Source organism: Bos javanicus, chromosome X (assembly GCF_032452875.1).
Source record: "Bos javanicus breed banteng chromosome X, ARS-OSU_banteng_1.0, whole genome shotgun sequence".
In the NCBI taxonomy this organism is placed as follows: domain Eukaryota; kingdom Metazoa; phylum Chordata; class Mammalia; order Artiodactyla; family Bovidae; genus Bos; species Bos javanicus.
Genome location: NC_083897.1, coordinates 133,148,024 through 133,171,237, shown reverse-complemented (window position 1 = coordinate 133,171,237; position 23,214 = coordinate 133,148,024). Strand labels below are relative to the sequence as shown.

The window sequence follows — 23,214 nt, the reverse complement described above, 5'->3', positions numbered from 1 at the left end:
ACTCCATTTGTGTCTCCATTTGAGACTTAATTAACCCTTGTCACACACATATCCTGGGGTGCAGGAAGAAGGAGTTATTGGTAAACACTGTCAAATAAATTCTAGAATGTTAGAATATCAGTGCTAAAGGAGAAGAGAGAACTTGAGTTCGTCGTTTTGGCCAACTCTCACATGTTCCATGTGAGGAGACAGAGATCCAGAGAATGTAACTGCTTGTTATCCATCAGAATCCTTTAAAGATAGGACTTCCCTGGTGGTTTGTGTACTCCCAATACAGGGAGCACAGGTCTGATCCCTAGTTGGGGACCCAGGATCCTGCATGCCGCTCACGGCCTAGCTAAGACATAAAAAAAAAAAAAAAATGAATAGAGATTAAAATTTCTTTAATAAAACACTAAAAAATTTTTAGAAAAGAATCCTTTGAAGATGGGAAATCTTTGTTCAGATCTTTGCTGCAGCAAATTTGGTATCAAAGAAAGCAGTTTGTGTGAATTCATTTGGGGAGCATACTTTGCTATTTTTCTATAGGTAATAACACTAATATCTAAAGTTTAAAAGTATACTAGAGAATAAATTTGGTGTCCTTTATATGCAAGAAACTAAATACTATAATTTTATTGTGTTTCCTTCCACATGATAGGAAAGAAAGTTTTGCGTTCAAAAATACTTGGAGATGTTAGGAATATATCTATTTTTTAATTATTAAAACTAGGTTATTATAAAAAGCCATATATATGTGAGAAAAGGTATGGGATACTGAACCTGTAGCTTCAACAATTATTAACTATAGCCCATCGTGTTTCCCCTGTATTCCCATATGATTAATTTTACTTTTTCCCCATGGGTAGCTTTAAAAATATATTGAATAAACAGCATGATCCTACTGTGTAGTACAGGGAACTATATTTAATATCTTGTAAGAATATATATATATATATGTATATATATATAATTGAATCATTTTACTGTACACCAGAAACTAACACAACCTTATAAATCAGCTTTACTTCAATTTAAAGAAAGCAACCATTGAGGTATGATTTCTAGACCATAAAATTCATCCACTTTAAGTGAACTGCTCAATGATTTCTAGTAAATTTATGAAATTTTGCTACTGTCACCATAATCTAGTTTTACAACATTTTCATTTATTTTTTTTTATTTTTTAAATTTTATTTTTAAACTTTACATAACTGTATTAGTTTTGCCAAATATCAAAATGAATCCGCCACAGGTATACATGTGTTCCCCATCCTGAACCCTCCTCCCTCCTCCCTCCCCATACCATCCCTCTGGGTCGTCCATCTTTTTTAATATCCCAATAATATCCTTTAATGCCTTAGAGTTAATCCCAGTGCCCAGCCCCAGACTAATGTACTTTCTGTTTCTATAGATTTTCCTTTTCTGGACATTTCATAATAAATAGAATCATACAATGTGGGATCTTTTGTGTCTGGCTTCCTTTACTTTGTATAATGTTTTTGAGGTTCATACATGTTGTAGCATGTATCTGTATTTCTTTTTATTGCTGGATAGTAGTCCATTGTATGGCTGAACAGTAATTGTCTATCCATTCTTCAGTTCAGTGGACATCTGAGTTGGTTTTTCTTTTTGCCTATTATGAGAAATGATGTCAGGATCTGAATGCATAAAAATCTTTATGTGATGATATGTTTTCATTTCTCTTGTCAAGATACCTAGGAGTGGAATTGCTGATGTAACTTTTTTTTTTTTTTTTGCTGTGCTGAATGGCATGTGGGATCCTAGTTCTCAGAACAGGGTTTGAAGCCATGCCCCCTACATTGGAAGTGCAGAGTCTTAACCACTGGACCACTAGGGAAGTCCCTTTATTTAACTTTTAAAGACACTGCCAACTGGTTTCTAAAGTACATGTACCATCTTACATTCCCATCAGCAGTGCTTACTATTTCTTAATATATTCACCAGCACTTGTTATTTTTTGTTACAGCTGTGGTACAATGTGGTATTTCTTTGTGATTTTTATTTGCATTTCCCTGATGACTAATGATATTGAGTGTCTTTTCATGTGCTTATTAGTGATGCCTATATCTTCTTTGGTGAAATATCTACTCAAATCATTTGCTCACTTTTAAATTGGGTTTTTGTCTTTTTTATTGTTGAGTTGTATATTCTGGAGTTCATTGTATTTTCAGATATGTGGTTTTCAAACATTTTCCCCTATCTGTGCCTTGTCCTTTCATTTTAATGGTGTCTTTTAAAGCACAGAAGTTTTAAATTTAGATGAAGTGCAATTTATGAATTCTTTCCTGATTGGATTGTGCCTTTGGTGTCAAAGCTAAGAAATCTTTGCCCAACTCAAGGTCTTGAAGGTCTTATCCTGTTTGCTTCTAAAGGTGTTATAATTTTAGCTCTTACAGTCATGTCTCTAATCCATTTTGATTTAATTTTTGTATATAGTGTGAGGTAACAGTCTAAGTTCTTTTTATATGTGGATAACCACTTGTCCCAGTACTGTTTGTTGAAAAAATACTCTCCTTTCCCTATTGAATTGCGTTGGTATCTTGGTTGAAAATCATTTGTCTGTAAATATAAGGGTTTATTTCTGGACCCTCTATTCTTTTTCATTGATCTGTATGTCAGTACTACATTGAATATTTTCCAAAGCAGAGGAATTATATGTAGGCTTGTGAAGAGGTGTTCACATGACTAAGAAGGCTAAATATTTGCTACAATGACACATTTTTAGGTAGTGTTTAGCATCTCACTTAAGTGAGTTTGTGGTGGCACCCCACTCCAGTACTCCTGCCTGGAAAATCCATGGACAGAGGAGCTTGGTAGGCTGCAGTCCATGGGGTCTCTAAGAGTTGGACATGACTGAGCGACTTCACTTTCACTTTTTACTTTCATGCATTGGAGAAGGAAATGGCAACCCACTCCAGTGTTCTTGCCTTGAGAATCCCAGGAACGGGGAAGTCTGGTGGGCTGCCGTCTATGGGGTCACACAGAGTCAGACACAACTGAAGCGACTTAGCAGCAGCAGTAGCAGCATATACAGAAACATCCTTTAGTTCCAGTAGTCTTTCTCTGCAGCCTTCTGACATACTTTTTCTCTGGGTGGAGAATAACCCCTTTGGAACTGCTTATTTCCCGTATCAGTGCCCTCTTTTGCTCTTTACCACTACATGTCCTATAGGTTCAAAATATGATACTGATTGCTGCATCACAGTAGCCTTGTGACCTTGATGTGTCATTTTACTGTCCCAGGCTTAAAATTTCTCATTTGTAAAGTGAAAGAATGGAATTTGATGTAATTACTTTTCCAAATACAATCATTAATATTTTCTTGAATAGTTCCAAGGCATGGGTAAGTCCATTTATTTTAACTGGTGGAAAAAATTATTCTACTTAACAGAGAATTTAATGCCCTTTTATTTTTTAAGGTGAGTCAGGGATTATCAGGGGATCAGGGCACAAGTATTGTTGGAAAGGTACTCCTGGCACATACTTCATTGTATATATAGGTGTATATGACATGAATCCATCACTGTGTGTAACTGGGTGATCAGGGGGCAGACAGAGGCTTACACATGCTTTCGTGATTAGAAAGAAGAGAAAGAAAGAATTTTTTTTTTTTTTTACAGAGAAATAGCAATTTTTATGAACTTGCAAAGAAGAGGAATGGTCCTCACTGATGAAATCCTTGAAGCTTTGCATATGGCCAACTCTATTTGATTGATACTTGAAAGTGTGGGTCCCACTGGCAGGCTTCTTTCAACATTTTCCATCCTTTAAGGTTTTTTTTCTTCCTTTGGCATTTGAAAGCTTTTATTTTCTTCATAAAATATTCCTAGTCTGGGGGGATGGGAGCCCTTTTCCACAGCTGAGGTTATTCCAAGTTTTATTCCCCTGAAGAATTGGCTTTCTGTTCCTTGAAGCTTTCAATTGCTACATCTGCTGCTTTATTTCCATTCAGTAAGCTGGAACATGTTTTCATTTAGTCATTTATTTAGGGCTTTGTAAAAATCTGAAGGAAGTTAGTAAATAGACAGTAATAAATATGAATAATACTGTGTTGGGAAATTTCTAAGCATAATGAAGTAAGAGGATAAAAAATTTTAGAGGTTAGTGTTTTAGAATCTCAGTTCTAAGAAACATATTCAGCAGATCAGTGTCAGAAAATGCACATCGTTCAATAAATTTAATAAACACTGGAAATTATTACTGTGTTTTCTGAATTTGTGATTAAATGGTAGGTTCTTTTATGAAGTTTTTAATTTATTTTCAAGATGTGAGTATTTATTAGTTTTTCCCTGATTACACTTATAGAAAATGTTAAATTCAAGTATAGTTGATTTACAATGTTATACTACTTTCAGGTGTACAACACAGTGATTTGGTATTTTTGTAGGTTATACTCCACTTAAAGTTATCAAAAATATTGGTTATTTTCCTTGTGCTGTATATTACATCCTTGTGTCATTTATCTGATACCTAGTAGTCTGTATCTCTTAATTGCCTACCCCTATCATGTCCTTCCATCTAGCCCTCTCTCCACTGGTAACCAGTAATTTGTTCTCTGTATCTATGATTGTGTTTCTGTTTTGTTACATCTATTCATGTGTTTCACTTTTTTAGATTCCATATACAAGTGAAAACATACAGTACTTGCCTTTCTCTGACTTCACTAAGCATAGTACCTTCACAGTTCATCTATGTTGCTGCAAATAACATTATTTCATTCTTTTTTATGGCTGAGTACTATTCCATTGTGTGTGTGTGTACCACTTCTTTATCCTTTCATCTGTCAATGGACACTTATTTGACAAAGCCTTACTGATATCTGATGCCCCACCTTATTAACTATGAGACTTTAAGAATAAACCTGTAATTGATTCATAGGTATGATAGCCTTTAATGTATGCAGAAAATGTTTTCTCCTCCCCTGCCTTCTCCCCTCTCCCCTTCTCTTCCTTTCTGGGAAAGCAGGTGATACTATTAACAGGTACGTTGTCATCTTTTGCATGTGTACAAGAGATTATTCAGCCAAAGTATGTTTTCAGTTTCAATTTGCATGAAGGTGTACTTTTTTAAAAAATTGATTGGAGCATGCTGGATAAAATATTTGAATCTAATTTGAGGTCTTTTAATTTTGTGATTAAATTAAAAGTGTCTTCTTCCAAGATACTTACTCCTTGGAAGAAAAACTATGACAAACCTAAACAGCATATTAAAAAGCAGAGACATCATTTTGCTGACAGAAGTCTGTATAGTAAAAGCTATGGTTTTTCCAATAGTCATGTATGGATGTGAGAACTAGACCATACAAAAGGCTGAGTGCCCAAGAATTGATTTTAAATGGTGGTGCTGGAGAAGACTCTTGAGATTCCTTTGGACAGCAAGTTTATCTATCAAACCAGTCAATCCTAAAGGAAATCAGCCCTGACTATTCATTGGAAGGACTGATGCTGAAGGTGAAGCTCCAATACTTAGGCCATGTCATGTGAGAGCCAACTCATTGGAAAAGACCCTGATGCTGGGAAAGACTGAAGGCATGAGGAGAAGGAGGCTACAGAGGATGAGATGGTTGGATGGCATCATTAACTCAATGGACATGAGTTTGAGCTAGCTCCAGGAGATGGTGAAGGACAGGGAAGCCTGGCGTGCTGCAGTTCATGGGGTTGCAAAGAGTTGGACATGACTAAGCGACTGAACAACAATTTAAGGTCATGAATGGACTGAAGATATTATAAGAAAGATTTTTCACTAAATTCAATTCCAATTATTCACCCACTGTGTACTTACTAAACACAAGGTAGTATGCTTAGGTGCTTTGGAAGACCAACAGATGAATTAGACATAAAATTGGTAGAATGAAGCTAGATTTGTATCTCCTGCCATTAAAGGAAATGAACACAGAATCATAAACAGGAAGAAATGCCATTTTGAGGGGGAAAGAATAGCAGCTAAGGGAAAAGCTGAGGCTTGGGGAACACTCAGCTCTGCCTGCCTCCTTCCAGGAGCCATGTGTGTAAGTAGGTAAATCTTGACATTTCTTACTGATGGTCCAAATCTGAAGCCAAGTAGAATAAGTGGGAATTCTTAGTTTTCCCTTCTCTTGATTGAAGGTCAGTGGACATAACTTTTGGAAAGAGCGGAAAACCTGGGAAAGGGAGTAATCAGTCACAGCTGATATCCTGATATGATGGAAGGGGAGGCCAGGGCTCCATGCTGAACTGAGGGGATGTAGTAAGATCTGGGAAGCTCCTCTGAGGCCATTGATTTACCTCAAGATTTGGGAGAAGGCACTCTGCTACAGAGTTTTAATGTTAATTATTTTGGTATTTCCTTCATATTTCAAAATATAATACTGTATAACCTCTAATTGACTTTTCAATTTTAGTCATCATCTACTGTCTTCTCTCTACTATCACCTTTCCTTTCTTCTACCCTCCCAGTATACTTTTATTATCATTTTGATTAGATTAATATTGTGTTTATATTATTTTTGTGGCTATGTGAGTCAGAGTAAAGTTTTCACTTTTCCTGCTGCACAGGTTTTTGTTTGCTTTGGAGTGAATACTCATCTTGTTTCTAGTGTACTTTCCCGTGAATCAACTGTAGACTCTCAGTTTTCTAAGGTTACTCTTATTCTGAAATATCAGTTATCAGTTTCGTCTTAGTGAAGAAATCTTAAATGATTGTGTTCTATGCCTGGTGTTTAGTTTTCATCATGGTATCCTCCTGTACTGTCATCCAAGGATTCCTTTCCTATTTCTCCCATGTTGGATCTCCTTTATCCTGTTATGTCTTAGTCTTTATTGCTTTATTCTCTTGTTTAGTGGTAAAGAACCCACTTCCAAATGCAGGAGATGTAAGAGACGTAGGTTTAATCCCTGGGTTGGGAAGATTCCCTGGAGGAGGGCATGGCAACCCACTCCAGTATTCTTGCCTGGAGAATCCCATGGACGTAGGAGCCTGGTGGGCTACAGTCCATGAGATTGCAAAGAGCTGGACACAACTGAAGTGACTTAGCACACAAGCATGTATCATTGAGTAGCTTTCTTGGAAAGGGTATGTGGTGCTCAGTTGGAGACACTGAATGTCTAAAAACATCTCTAATTGAACCACCATGCAGGCTGCTAGTTTGGGTAAATAATCACTGATTAGAAATCAGATTTGTTCAGAGTTTTGATGGTAGTGCTCCAATGAATTCTAGGTTCCAGTGGTATAATAAGAAATCTAAAACCATTTGGACACCTGATCCTTTGTATATAGCCTGCCCTCCTTTTCTGCCCCATGCTTGGAAATTGTAGAATCTTCTAACTCCACTTTTTTGAAATTTCATGTTGATATACCTTGCCATGAGTCTGTTTTCTTCCACCATCCCTGAATACTCAGTGGATGTTTTTAATTTAGAAACTCATATTCTTCATTTTCAGCAAATTTTCTTGAACTGGTTAATTGATTTATTACCATTTTCTCCATTTCTTTTTGTGGAACTTTTATTTGGATATTAATCTGCTTTCTTTATGATTTCCTTAGATTATCTTTGAATATTTCTGTTAAGCTTTTTTCTTTCTGCTGTCATGTTTTTAATTTCAAGTGCTGTTTTTAATTTTTTGAATATTCTATTTTCAGTAGCATCCCATTATTTTATCTTTACAAATAGCATTTTTTAAATCTCTTTTTGATGCTTTCCTTGATGACTATATTAAAAATTTGATCCTTCACTTTTACATCATTATCTGTCCTCTCAGTAGTATATAAGCTTCATGAAGATAGAGCTTTTTTCCTGTGTTTTTTTTCTACTGATATATTTCCAGCACCTTAAACAGTGCCTGGCACATAGTAAATGTTTCAATATTTCTGGAATAAACTGAATGATCATTCTGATGATGTTAATAACATTAAATTTTTTTCTCATATAGAGCCAATCTGTTTCATTGAGGTCAGTTGTTTTCTATTTTTGTTGTTCTAACTTAGGTTAGAAAATTTTGGGCAGATATCTGGCAGTACTTCATCATCTGCTTATATTTAAGAATGGGGTCTAAAAAGCTGATGGAACACATGAGTAAATGGTTGGGACTTGCCGTGTGTGGGCTTCATGATAGAATGATTCTGGCTGGACCATCTTGTTGGTTTCTCTTGATGTTGACACCTAGATCTTCCGTCCTGGCTGGTCCAATTCCCCAGAGCACGATCTCCTAGTCTCTGGGTACAGTAGTCTGGAAGCAAACAGTGAGAGGGCTGGAAGTGTCTCAGCATCCAGAGTACTACATTTACTGTTGTCAGTATGGCCCCTGGGCCTTGTGTCCTCCCTGGAGAAGAAAATACTTCTAGCCTTTTTCTGGAGTGAGAGACAGGATGAAACTGTGCAGAATGTATGAGAAAAATCTCAGGATCTAACTGCTCCTAAACTCTATTTCAGTCAGTTTTTTTTTAAATATGGGAATGGAACATAATTGTATAGTTCTTTCTAATGTTAGTTCAAGCAAATATTTGTATTCTGAGTTATCCAGGTGAATTAAAGGCAGAACACGACCACTAACAGACAGAAGGGACCACAGGAGCAGGGATCCTGAAGCCCAAAGTGGCATGAGGTGTAGCTGGAACTAGATTGTCAAGGGTCTTGTTGAGATATACCTTTCTTCTGAAGGGTGGGAAATAGGATCCGTTATCAGTTAACTGACTGCAGCCATGAAATTAAAAGACACTTACTCCTTGGAAGGAAAGTTATGACCAACCTAGATAGCATATTCAAAAGCAGAGACATTACTTTGCCAACAAAGGTTCGTCTAGTCAAGGCTATGGTTTTTCCTGTGGTCATGTATGGATGTGAGAGTTGGACTGTGAAGAAGGCTGAGCGCCGAAGAATTGATGCTTTTGAACTGTGGTGTTGGAGAAGACTCTTGAGAGTCCCTTGGACTGGAAGGAGATCTAACCAGTTCATTCTGAAGGAGATCAGCCCTGGGATTTCTTTGGAAGGAATGATGCTAAAGCTGAAACTCCAGTACTTTGGGCACCTCATGCGAAGAGTTGATTCATTGGAAAAGACCCTGATGCTGGGAGGGATTGGGGGCAGGAGGAGAAGGGGACGACAGAGGATGAGATGGCTGGATGGCATCACTGACTCTATGGATGTGAGTCTGGGTGAACTCCGGGAGTTGGTGATGGACAGGGAGGCCTGGCGTGCTGCGATTCATGGGGTCCCAAAGAGTCGGACACGACTGAGCGACTAATCTGATCTGATCAGTTAACTTTGTTTACTTTTTACTACTTTCCTTATTTTACCCCTACTTCTTGAAGAGTTTGCTGTCACTAGTTCTTGAGAACTGGGGGCTTCTATGGTCCAGATTGGTTACTGTCTGCCTTCTCTACTGCTCATTCAGCTATCAGTCATCTATCCTTTTTCCCAATTACAAATGTAAACAATTTAAACAAAAAACATTAACAGTTCTTGTCACTATTCTGTTGATGAGGTAATAGTGAGATTAATTGCAAATATTTAAACTACTATCTTTACTCAAAGGTCATATTTATAGGACATTGAACATAACATTAGGACAGCAGAAATGAGGAATCCTACACATTATCAAGCCAAGATTTCAGTCCACAGTGGCCTGGGCTGATAGTGCCTTTAGGTTTCTAGCAGGAGTAATAGTGGAGGAACGCATTTTCCTCTCAGGCCCTGAAGTTTTCCTATAGGTAATTTTCCAAGGAATATGTATTCAGAGTTAAAGGTTGCCAAGCACTCAAAGAAATGGAACACAATGAGGAGAGAGCCAGCAGAAGCAACAAAAAAGTGTAAAATACCAATCCCTTAGTTTCTGGAATTATCAGACATAGACTAAGTAATATGTTTAGTATATTTAAAGAAAAAGAAATGAAGAAAATGAGTAAGTAGCCAATCAATTATAAGAATGAAAAAGGCATTTTGGAAAAAAGACCAAATAGAACTCCTAGAAATGAAAAATATAGTAATTTAAATAAAATCAAAGACTGGCTTATTAGATCACTAAGTACAGTTGAAGAGTAAGAGGGAACTGGTTAATTGGACAGCAAGTTTTAGAAAATTATCCAGAATACCACACAGTTAGACAAAGAGCTTCAGAAGGAGAGGTGAAAGAAAGTAGTGCAAAGACTGAAAAGTCGTTTAACATTTCCCAGAGTTACTGGGATGCCACGTAGTTCAGAAATTCTGACAATGCTTAGCAACTTATGAAAGAAAAGCAAGATGAAGAAATACACGTGCAGGTATAAGGTACGTTTGGTACTGCAGAACACCCAAAACAGTAGATCTTAAAAGCAACCAGACAGAGGACAGCCTACCTACTGAAAAACAGTGATTCCATTGACATCTGACTTCTCAACAGCAATAATGGAGGCCAGAAGACAGGGAAATGTTATTTTCAATGTTGTGGGGGGAAAATAGCTGTTGATCTAGAATTCCCTACTCAGTGAAATCATCTTTCAAGAATGAGGGCAAAATAGTTTTTAGTTAAGTTGACTAAGCTTCCTACTAATAGACACTCAGTAAAGGAAATTCTAAAGGATGAACTTCAGAAAGAAGTTACTATTATAAAAGAAATTGTAATGGAAATTGGGGAAATTTAAAAACTGAATGGTATCACATATCAAAACCTATGGGAGTATATTAAAGAGATACTTGGAAGAAAGCTGTAATGCTAGATGCTTATGTTAGAAGAAAAGCTGAAAAATAACGAGCCAAGCAACCAGTTTAAGCTAGAAAAAGAACAATAGGATAAGCCCAAAGAAAGTAAATGGAAGGAGATGAGCAGACACAAATTGAACGGAAAGCAAGCATATAATCCAGAGACACAAAAAGTTCAAAGTTGGCTTTTTGAAAAGAGAATCAAACTTGACAAATGTCTGGTGAGATTGATGAAGGAAAACCACAGTGATGACACAAACAGTGTATAGGAATGGAAAAAGATTTCCTTTGCAGAGATTAAGATGATAAGGGGGGTTTGAACACCTTTATGGCAATAAATGTGAAAATTTATTAGGCAAAATGAATAACTGTCTAAAAAATACCATTTATCAAAAATGACTTTAAGAATTAGAAAGTCTGAATAATCCTATAACATTTAAAGAAGTAAAATCATTAAAAATCTTCTTTCAATGAAACCTGAGGCCCAGATGGTTCTGATGTCATGTTTTAACTGATATTCAACAACAGCAACAATTTTTGATCTCATATACCCTATTCCAGAGTATAGACAAAGGGATCACTCTCCAGCCATATCAAACACACCAGAGGACCATATGAGAAAGGAAATTCACTTGTTAGTCTAACTCATGATTATAGTTACAAAAATCCTAAACAAGTATTAGCCAACTCAGCCTAGCAGATAGAAAAACCTGACAAAGTTGGGATTATCCTAGGGGTGTATGAGTGTCTTAAGACATTCATAGTGTAATTTATCATATTAACAAATCATAAGGAAAAATCATAGCATCATCTCAACAGATGGAGATGTGGACTTGGTTCAATATTCAGTAATGAATTATCATAAAAAGTCTCAAAATAGATGGGAATTTTTGTAATCTATTAAGGGAATGCAAACAAGCAAAATGGCTGTCTGAGGAGGCCTTACAAATAGCTATGAAAACAAGGGAAACAAAAGCAAAGGACAAAAGGAAAGATATACCCATTTGAATGCAGAGTTCCAAAGAATAGCAAGGAGAGATAAGAGAGCCTTCCTCAGTGATCAATGCAAAGAAATAGAGGAAAACAATAGAATGGGAAAGCCTAGAGATATCTTCAAGAAAATTAGAAATACCAAGGGAACATTTCATGCAAAGATGGGCTCTATAAAGGACAGAAGTGGTCGGGACCTAACAGAAGCAGAAGATATTAAGAAGAGGTGGCAAGAATACACAAAAGAACTGCACAAAAAAGATCTTCACAACCCAGATAATCACAATGGTGTGATCACTCACCTAGAGCCAGACAACCTGAAATGCAAAGTCAAGTGGGCCTTAGGAAGCATCACTACGAACAAAGCTAGTGGAGGTGATGGAATTCCAGTTGAGCTATTTCAAATCCTGAAAGATGACGCTGTGAAAGTGCTGCACTCAACATGCCAGCAAATTTGGAAAATGCAGCAGTGGCCACAGGACTGGAAAAGGTCAATTTTCATTCCAATCCCAAAGAAAGGCAAAGCCAAAGAATGCTCAAACTACCGCACAATTGCACTCATCTCACACGCTAGTAAAGTGATGCTTAAAATTCTCCAAGCGGGGTTCATCAATATGTGAACCATGAGCTTCCAGATGTTCAAGCTGGTTTTAGAAAAGGCAGAGGAACCAGAGATCAAATTGCCAACATCCGCTGGATCATTGAAAAAGCAAGAGAGTTCCAGAAAAACATCTATTTCTGCTTTATTGACAATGCCAAAGCCTTTGACTGTGTGAATCACCACAAACTGTGGAAAACTCTGAAAGAGATGGGAATACCAGACCACCTGACCTGCTTATTGGGAAACCTGTTTACAGGTCAGGAAGCAACAGTTAGAACTGGATATGAAACAACAGACTGGTTCCAAATAGGAAAAGGAGTACGTCAAGGCTGTATATTGTCACCCTGCTTATTTAACTTCTGTGCAGAGTACATCATGAGAAACGCTGGGCTGGATGAAGCACAAACTGGAATCAAGATTGCTGGGAGAAATATCACTAACCTCAGATATGCAGATGACACCACCCTTATGGCAGAAAGTGAAGAACTAAAGATCCTCTTGATGAAAGTGGAGAGTGAAAAAATTGGCTTAAAGCTCAACATTCAGAAAACTAAGATCATGGCATCTGGTCCCATCACTTCATGGCAAATAGATGGGGAAATAGTGGACACAGTGGCTGACTTTATTTTTCTGGGCTCCAAAAATCACTGCAGATGGTGAGTGCAGCCATGAAATTAAAAGACACTTACTCCTTGGAAGGAAAGTTATGACCAACCTAGATAGCATATTAAAAAGCAGAGACATCTCTTTGTCAGCAAAGGTCCATCTAGTCAAGTCTATGGTTTTTCCAGTGGTCATGTATGGATGTGAGAGTTGGACTATAAAGAAAGCTGAGTGCCAAAGAACTGATGCTTTTGAACTGTGGTGTTGGAGAAGACTCTTGAGAGTCCCTTGGACTGCAAGGAGATCCAACCAGTCCATCCTAAGACGATCAGTCCTGGGTGTTCATTGGAAGGACTGATATTGAAGCTGAAACTCCAATACTTTGGCCACCTGATGCGAAAAGCTGACTCATTTGCAAAGACCCTGATGCTGGGAAAGATTGAGGACAGGAAGAGAAGGGGACAACGGAGTATGAGATGGTTGGATGGCATCATTGACTCAATGGACATGGGTTTGGATGGACTCCGGGAGTTGGTGATGGACAGGGAGGCCTGGCATGCTGTGGTTCATGGGGTTGCAAAGAGTTGGACATGACTGAGCAACTGAACTGAACTGAAAACAAACATACAGCAAATGCCATGCTTCATAGTGAAATAGTGTATACGTTACCCTTGAGATCATGTTGCTGTTGTTCAGTCACTAAATCATGTGTGATTCTTTGCAACCCCATGGACTGCAGCACTCCAGACTCCCTGTCCTTCACAGTCTCCCACAGTTTGCTCAAGCTCATGTCCTTTGAGTTGGTGATGTTATGTAACCATCTCATCCTCTGCCATCCCCTTCTCTTTTTGCTTTCAGTCTTTCCCAGCATCAGGGTTTTTTCTAAAGAGTTGGCACTTTGCAACAGGTGTCCAAAGTATTGGAGCTTCAGCTTCAGCATCAGTCCTTCCAGTAAATATTCAGGGTTGATTTCCTTGTTGTGCAAGGAACACTTAAGAGTCTTCTTCAGAACCACAGTTTGAAAGCATCAGTTCTTTGGAGCTCAGCCTTCTTTATGGTCCAGCTCTCATATCCCTACGTGACTACTAGAAAAACCATAGATTTGACTATAGGGACCCTTGTTTATATTTGTTAATATTTATGATATAATTTTATCCAAAAGTATATTCAGAAGCACACCTTAATATCATTTATAAAAATAGGGCATTTGTTTTTGAAAAATTAAATAATAATAAAAATGAAATTAATCAGACATGAATCTAGAGGTAGATTCTTTTTTCTAGTAACTTGCAGGGCTGTCAGCAGGGACAGTGAGTCATATGACTCACCTGGTTTGTTTCCTGTCTCTCAGGAATCAGTCTTTTGTTGCCTGATTTCCTAGTGTCAAAGAAACTGTTTATTTTATATAAAAAAATCTATAGATTTGTTTTTGGCTTTTTCAAAAAGGAGGGTATATCTGGCTTCTGATACTCCATCTTGACTGGAATCAGAACTCATTTAATTAAATGTCTGATCATTTCTTAGTCCTGTTTTGTTAATGAAGGGTTGGTTTAACATAGACTTCATTCTGGTGAAAGGCCTTTCCTTTAAAGGCAAGCATAGATTTTGTGTTTATTTTTGTTTTTTTGTTTTGTTTTGTTTTGTTTGTTTTATTTTTTAAAATAACTGGTAATTTAAAGGCCCAGACTCTGAGGACCCATAGAGTGGGGGCCCTGAGGTAGATAATTCCTGAGACTTTTGTCATTTTCTCTTGCTACATGGTTTGTTTCTGAAGGCTGTTCATGGTCTCACCATTTTTGGAGTTTTGACTTACTGATGTGTTTAATAAATTTTAATGAAAGACAGACTGAGAGAAATCGCTGATGGGCCCACATGGTTGTACTGTATTCATGCACTGGCTCAGGAGGAAAATCTCTATGAAATTACTCTGAGTTACCTTTGTGGAAAGCCCTGAGCTCCATATTCTAGCTTGTCTGATCTAGCTGGATCAAATCAAAAGTGATTTGCAAAAACTTTTATGTTCTTGGCACATTGCTGTGATTTATTTTTAAGGCATAGAAAGTTGTCCAAATACTAGCACACATATTACAGATTTGGAAGTAAACTGCCTATAGTTATATAGAGCATGGTATGCTTTTTGAAGAAGTTTGTAAAGAATGTGGTTTTACTTGACCAGTGTGTGATAATAAACTCATTTCTTGCATGTGATCATGAGCCTTATTTATAATTCAATAGCAGATGTTTGTTTTCATTGTTAAGTTACAACTCAGACATTCTTGGCATAACTCCAGTTTTCTCTATATCTCATAAAATTTTTTAAAAAGTTAGAATGAAACTTTCTTTCAGAATATGCTTCAAATGGGGCTAAATTATTTTAGAAACAGGTTTAATTATCAGAAATTGAGATCTTTGAAGAATCCCTAAATATCATTTTCGTCCATCATTTTCAGCCTCCCCTACTGCTGTCAGACCCACTGACTTACAGGGCAGCAGCACTGCCTTATTAGGGTTCTGGCTCCCAACTCAAGCTAATGAGCAGTGTAATGGCTGAGAGCTTGTGAGAAATAGGCAAGAAGCCAAAGGGCCTAGAGTATTTGAAACTAAATAATTAATATTGGAATAATGAGGGATTGACTGTCCATCCTGTTCTACATCCCGGCCTTTTTGATCAAACGGTGTCATTTCCTTACTGTTTTACATTATCTTAATTACAACAGCCTATATAAATATTTGGACTTTGAATAGGATGGAAGTGAAAAAGGGATTGGAATAGCATATGGTCTTTTTTTTTTAAATTTAGCCCACAGATTTTAAAAGTTTAAACAAGTTAAATGGAATAGCTCTTCCTGTTTTACAAGTGAAAGAGGGCTTCCCCCCGCGCCCCCACCGGTGGTCCTTAACAGTGTGTTTTTCTTTTCAGCTTCAAAGTCAGGATTGTTACCTCCACCACCTGCGCTCCCTCCAAGACCTTGTCCATCACAGGTAGGAGACAACATTGATTTTTGTATACTGTCTTTCCGTAGGGAGTTGTCCTCCCACTGTGCTTCCTTTGCACAGGTTGATCACCACTGAACTGCCCAGTCAGGTTTCCAACATGATGTCTGGACTGGACTGGGAGAGCAGAGCATGGCTGAATTTCTTCCTATCCAGCCAGCCCCCAGCCTCAGATGGAAGAGATAGTCTCCTTAAGCAAATGTGTGAAACAGTTCAGTCTTGGCTATGGAGGGTTGCATGTGGTTTTTCACACAAAGAGGAGCAGAAGGGGTGCCTCTCTGATTGTGGCTAGGGAACATGTATATTCTGTGAAGTATATGTACATTGAGCGCCTATATTTTCCTTGCTGTTTTAGGAGTGGTATTCTGCATAAACTAAAAATAAATGGTCATCAGCATGGGTTTAGTGCTGTGGTTTGGGTTCACAGTGCTTTTTTAGGATGGTATTTTCCTTTGGGACAATAAGCTGATCTAGCAGGAGTGGAAGAGTATGTCACCTGAGTCTGTTTCACTTGTGAATGAATTCTGCCTTTTTGACATGTGCTACTATGTCTTTATTCATCACTTTCTGTAGAGTTGAAAATGAGAAGCGAGCAGCAAATCCATAGAGTGTGGTAAAGGGTGCTACAGATCCTTCCTTTCATTAATTGCTGCTGAAGAAACTATCTTTAAGGACCCTCTAACAACTTTTGGCAGAAAATGTTGACAAATGTCCCTGTACACAGTCTCATTTTCTACCTCATTGCTCTGGATAGTTCAGAGCATACCTTTCCATATGGTGCATCTTAGGACTCGCTGAGTGGCTGAAACCACTTTTAACATTGATTTGTCCTTCTCTTAGAGAATTAGATGGTCTTTAGTGTCCACTCAGCCTCAAGATGCAAATACCATGAGACAGTGGCTTCATCCTTCAGTTTTTAGGGTAATTAAAAGCCCTATTCCTCCTGACCCCCATATAAACAAGTGAGAACTTATTTTTCCAATAGTCCAGCATTAGCTTTATGAGAGATTGGTTAACCAACAAGTGTTTATTGAATTTCCACTATTTATCTCCTGCTAAGCTTTAGTTCAGGGGCTTCCCAGGTGGCACAGTGGTAAAGAGTCTGCCTGTCAATGCAGGAGACACAAGAGACGCCAGTTTGACCTCTAGGTTGTAAAGATCCCCTGGAGTAGGAAATGGCAACCCACTCAGATATTCTTGTCTGGAAGATCCCACAGACAGAGGAGCCTGATGGGATATAGTCCACGGGGTCACAAAGAGTTGGACATGACCGAGTATGTGTACATTACTACCAGAAGCTTTAGTTCCATCCTTGTCCTTCTTTGGCTATGATTTCTACTTATTTAAATTATTCAGTTTAGTCACTCAGTCATGTCTGACTCTTTGCAACCCCATGGACTGTAGCATGCCAGGCCTCCCTGTCCATCACCAAATCCCGGAGCTTGCTCAAAATCATGTCCATTGAGTCGGTGATACCATCCAACCATCTCATCCTCTGTTGTCATCTTCTCCTCCGCCTTCAGTTTTCCCCAACATTAGGGTCTTTTCAAATGAATCAGTTCTTTGCATCAGGTGGCCAGAGTACCAGAGTTTCAGCTTTAGCATCATTCCTTCCAAAGAACACCCAGGACTGATCTCCTTTAGAATGGACTGGTTGGATCTCCTTGCAGTCCAAGGGACTCTGAAGAATCTTCTCCAACACCACAGTTCGAAAGCATCAATTCTTCAGTGCTCAGGTTTCTTTATAGTCCAACCCTCACATCCATACAAGACTACTGGACAAACCATAGCTTTGATTAGACAGACTTTTGTTGGCAAAGTAATGTCTCTGCTTTTCAGTATGTTGTCTAGGTTGGTTATAGCTTTTCTTCCAAGGAGCATCTTTTAATTTCATGGCTGCAGTCACCATCTGCAGTGATTTTGGAGCCCGAAAAAATAAAGTCGGTCACTGTTTCCATGGTTTCCCCATCTATTTGCATGAAGTGATGGGACTGGATGCTATGATCTTAGTTTTTTTAATGTTGAGTTTTAAGCTAACTTTTTCACTCTCCTCTTTCACTTTCATCAAGAGGCTCTTTAGTTCTTCTTCACTTTCTGCCATAAGGGTGGTGTCATCTGCATATCTGAGGTTATTGTTATTTCTCCCAGCAATCTTGATTCCAGCTTGTGCTTCATCCAGTCCAGCATTTCTCATGATGTACTCTGCATGTAAGTTAAATAAGCAGGGTGACAATATATAGCCTTGACGTACTCCTTTCCCTATTTGAAACCAGACTGTTGTTCCATGTCCATTTTTAATTGTTGCTTCCTGACCTGCATACAGATTTCTCAGGAGGCAGGTAAGGTAGTCTGGTATTCCCTTCTCTTTCAGAATTTTCCAGTTTGTGGTGATCCACACAGTCAAAGGCTTTGGCATAGTCAATAAAGCAGAAGTAGGTGTTTTTCTGGAACTCTCTTGCTTTTTTGATGATCCAACAGATGTTGGAAATTTGATCTCTCATTCCTCTGCCTTTTCTATATCCAACTTGAACATCTGGAAGTTCACGGTTCATGTACTGTTGAAGCCTGGCTTGGAGAATTTTGAGCATTGCTTTGCTAGCGTGAGAGATGAGTGCAATTGTGTGGTAGTTTGAACATTCTTTGGCATTGCCTTTCTTGGGGATTGGAATGAAAACTGACCTTTTCCAGTTCTGTGGCCACTGCTGTGTTTTCCATATTTGCTGGCATATTGAGTACAGCACTTTCACAGCATCATCTTTCAGGATTTGAAATAGCTCAACTGGAATTCCATCAGCTTCACCAGCTTTGTTCATAGTGATACTTCCTAAGGCCCACTTGACTTTGCATTCCAGGTTGTCTGCCTCTAGGTGAGTGATCACAGCATCCTGGTTATCTGGGTCATGAAGATCTTTTTTGTACAGTTCTTCTGTGTATTCTTACCACGTCTTCTTAATATCTTCTCCTTCTGTTAGGTCCATACCATTTCTGTCCTTTATTGTGCCCATCTTTGCATGAAATGTTCCCTTGGTGTCTCTAATTTTCTTTAAGAGCTCTCTGCTGCTGCTGCTGCTAAGTCGCTTCAGTTGTGTCCGACTCTGTGCGATCCCATAGACGGCAGCCCACCAGGCTCCCCTGTCCCTGGGATTGTCCAGGCAAGAACACTGGGGTGGGTTGCCATTTCCTTCTCCAGTCATTCCCATTCTATTGTTTTCCTCTCTTTCTTTGCATTGATCACTGAGGAGGGCTTTCTTACCTCTCCTTGCTATTCTTTGGACTTGACTTCCCAGCAAACTTGACTTCCCAGCAGGAAGTTGGGCTTGACGTCCCAGCAGGAACACAGGACCGTGGCCACAGTCCTGGGCTGCTGGAGCGCGGGATTTATTTATTTATTTTTTTATTTTTTATTTTTGGAGCGCGGGATTTAAATTACTGTGTTTATTGGGCATCTGCAATACAGCACGAATTTGTGCTAAGTTCTTTCTTGGTTTTCTTTTTTTTTTTTTTTTCGCCGTGGTGTCTTGTTTCCCCAACCAGGGATCAAGCCGAGGCCCCCTGCATTGGAAGCACCTCCTTGGAAGCCCCTTAAGTGCTTTCAGTATATTAGTTAATCTTCACAAAAACCCTGATATAGGTACAGATATTTTGTTGTTATTGTTCAGTTGCAAAGTCGTGTCTGACTGTAACCCCGTGACTACAGCGTGCCAGGCTCTCCTATCCTTCACTCTCTTCTGGAATTTGCTCAGATTCAGGTCCATTGAGTTGGTTATGCGGTCAGTCTCATCCTCTGCTGCCCCCTTCTATTAACCTTTTAGAAAAGCAGATGAGGAAATTGAACCATACAGGGGTTAAGCAAGTCACCCATGGTGACATAGTTGGTAAACAGTAGAGCCAAGGTCCGTTTCCTGAAGGTCTCTCCCCTTTCCTGTAGTTGCAGTCAAAGTATCTGTGTGCATGGGAAGACAGGGATCCATTGCACTGGCAATTGAGACTTTCACCACATACCCCTAGAAGGACCTAGATGAGCTGACTCCTGGTTTGCACCAACAGTAAAACTGTCACAACAGAATTAGTGGACATTCCGGAGGTGCTTATCTACCAGCTACTGGTTTCCGAGTGGGGCTTGGGAGTCACCTGGATGAATGCATGAAAGACTTGTCTGAAAAGGCTTTTGTGACCACCCTCCTTATGTTTCTCCTGCGGTGCAAGTGACAGTAGTTACTTCCTGGTTGTGAACTGTGCTGCTGTTATCAGCAGTTCTTATCTCAGCTACTCAGTGTGGGTTTCCTGCTTGCTCTGGGACTTGGTGACTGAGGAGCTGATGGGGGTCTGGGAATGCTCAAGTCACTGTTAATGAAGGAGACTGCTTCTTTGTCTACCAGATTTCCCATCATATTGTAAACAGTGAGCCCAGCACTCAGCTCAAGCCTCCAGCTCAGCTGCCTAAGTATGGAGATTTCAGACTCCAGAAACAGGTGTGTAAGAAAAGCAGGCAGAAAAACCCTTCACCACTTCCCTCCCCCATGCTCCCCTCACCCACTGTATGTGGGACACTAGAGGAAGTCTTGGGTGATTGGTACATGATGGTGCGTTGTCTTTGTGCCATGCCAAATTCCTAATATTGGCCCTAGGAGTAAATCACCTAACCACCTGTATGGGGCACCTATATGTTTCAATCTTTGCCAAACTACTTTTGATAAAGTAGCCTCCTGGGAATAGAGCTCTGTGGTAAGATGAATTTGCTGCCTCTGTACCTGCTCTGGGAGATTCACAGGGCGCACAAGCCCATTAAAGGCTTTGAAGTTCTGCAGTAAAGAAACCTGGTCAATTTTGTTAAAGCTGGCAGTTTTCTAGCTTGTGTGACCATTCATCCCTTTATTTATGAAATACCTGTTAATATCCTAAGGACTTAGTGGTTAGGACACATTATTATACACCAGCCTTAAGGTGTTGGTAAGAACATTTCCAGACATCTTTAATCTGTCACCTCATCTCTGTATTATGTGATTAAAGTTAAATTTTTATATCTTATGCCAATAGCTTTCCTTGGAAGAGATGAGAATGAAAACAAGAGTTTATCACACATTAGCTTGGGATTGTAGTGTTTTTTTGTTTGCTGTGTTTTCTTCATTTCTCCTTCTTCTTCTCTCATGAGGTTATTTTTACCACTTCACAACAAATTTTATTACAGAGAACTTAAATACTTGGAGTTATTATTTTTCTCTGGTTAAAAAAAAATGTTTCTTGGTGTGTATGGACAATCAAGCTAACTTTGGAAAAAAAAAAATATATATATACTTAACTACAGAGACTCCTTTTATGGGGCTTAAAACTGTAGTCCTTGGGGGAGAAACCAAGAAGCCTGATATAATTAAAATAATTATATTTATTAGTAGATTTGAAAAGAGATTAAGTTTAAAAGTTTTTGAATTATTTTTGGATTTAACATTTTCATATTATTTAACTTGATAAATGGCCAAGACTAGACTATAATAAATGAGAAAACATTTTATTTCTCCAAAAAGTATGCTGTTTAAAAAATGATTTGGCCAATCAGTGATGCACTATCAGGTTTTAAGTATGTAAGAGAGTTTGTATATTGCAGATATGTGCACAAAGATAGATAGATAAGACCTTAGATAGATAGATCATTCCTATGTATACCAAAAGTCCATCTCTACTTTTATCAAGTGAGAGATATGAGGTGTAGGTTTTCAGCATAAAATGCAGTCTAGCTGACCCATGTTTAGACCAGACATCACCATGATATGAACATCTGGATTAAGTTATCCAGATGGGGCCCTGGAGTTAGGTGAATGAATAAATTCAAAGAAACGAATCTTATTTCTCATACTATATGGAAAACCGAAAGTGAAGTTGCTAAGTTGTGTCCGACTCTTTGTGACCCCATGGACTGTAGCCTACCATGCTCCTCCGTCCATGAGATTTTCCAGGCAAGAGTACTGGAGTGGTTTGCCATTTCCTTCTCCAGAGGATCTTCCCGACCCAGGGATTGAACCCGTGTCTCCTGCATTGTAGGCAGACGCTTTACCATCTGAGCCACCATAATAGGTAAGATCAAGAAGGGCCAAGTAGTATATAAAGAATCAAATGTTTTGGTTCCATGTTTTCCTGTGGACAGGCCAGAGAGCAGGGTGTGGTATTTTGGCTCAGGCTAGAAGCCAGAGGTAGCACTTAAAAAAAAAAAAAAAGACTGATTCATAGTGTAAATGGTAAAAAAGCAATCAGAAGTTCTATATGGAGCAGTATTAAAATGAGAGTTAGTTAAATTTATTAGTTCATTGTTTGCATAAAAAGTGAGTAAAATGCCATCAACAGGGTTGGTACTTGTCTTGTAGGTCTCTTTTCTGTTCAGGGCCTGTATGGTATTTCAATAGCCAAATCTCTTTAATAGTGTTGATCTCATGCCAGATTTATTTTTTTTTATTTATTTATTTTAATTGGAGGCTAATTACTTTACAATATTGTATTAGTTTTGCCATACATCAACATGAATCTGCCATGGGTGCACATGTGTTCCCCATCCTGAACCCCCCTCCCACCTCCCTCCCCATACCATCCCTCTGGGTCATCCCAGTACACCAGCCCCAAGCATCCTGTATCATGCATTGAACCTGGACTTCTCATGCCAGATTTCTTATGGTAATTGCTTCAGTGTAATTATGTTTAATAAAGAGAAGATTTTTTTTTTGGTCCAAAGGATAATCTTTTCAGTTTTATATTAGCACCACATTTGATGAATTGGGGCTCCATCTAGACTCATGCGCTCTGAATTTTCCTACTTATATCACTAATTTCTTTTTTTTTTTTCACTTTTCACTTTTATTTTTTTTAAATTTAATTTTATTTAACTTTACAATACTGTATTGGTTTTAATGGCAAGTGCTCTTTGCAAGCAATAAGGTGAGCACTACAATAGCACTGTGGGATGAATCACTATGGAAGAAGCCTTTTAGCAGTACTTCTAAGCTCTGAGAAACCAGGAGGGGCTTCATGGAAGTGCTGAGGTTACCAGTTAAATTGAGTTTTACAGAAACAAGAGAACTTTTATTTTCAATGGCTGAAGAATTCAGAGCATTACTATAGAGAAAAAGCAAATGCAAAGAAACAGGCTTAAGAGAAGTCCCTGTGTGTTGGTGGAACTGCCCACAATTTGGAAAGCCTCGTAGATTTTAGGTGAGAGAGATTTTGTGTTTGAATGTGGCAGTAAAGAGCAGCTAGCCTGCTCAATTGAGACCTGGTGGTGCCAGAGCTGTGAGAGAGGGACCTCCTGACCCTAGAGTTCTGTCTGGGGAGCAGCCCCTGAGGGCACAGCACAGGTATAACACAGCCCAGTGGAGCTTGTCTTTGCAGG

The 23,214-nt window shown here is 38.7% G+C and overlaps 1 protein-coding gene across 2 annotated transcripts in view; it reads left to right on the top strand.

Moving 5' to 3' along the window:
• The window catches only part of REPS2 (RALBP1 associated Eps domain containing 2), a 252,936-nt gene that overhangs the window by 169,519 nt on the left and 60,203 nt on the right, over nucleotides 1-23,214 (top strand). For both annotated transcript variants that reach the window (XM_061408068.1, XM_061408067.1), the window contains exon 14: nucleotides 15,769-15,830. In XM_061408068.1, coding sequence (XP_061264052.1) covers nucleotides 15,769-15,830 — 62 coding nt within the window. The remainder of the gene's footprint in view (nucleotides 1-15,768; nucleotides 15,831-23,214) is intronic.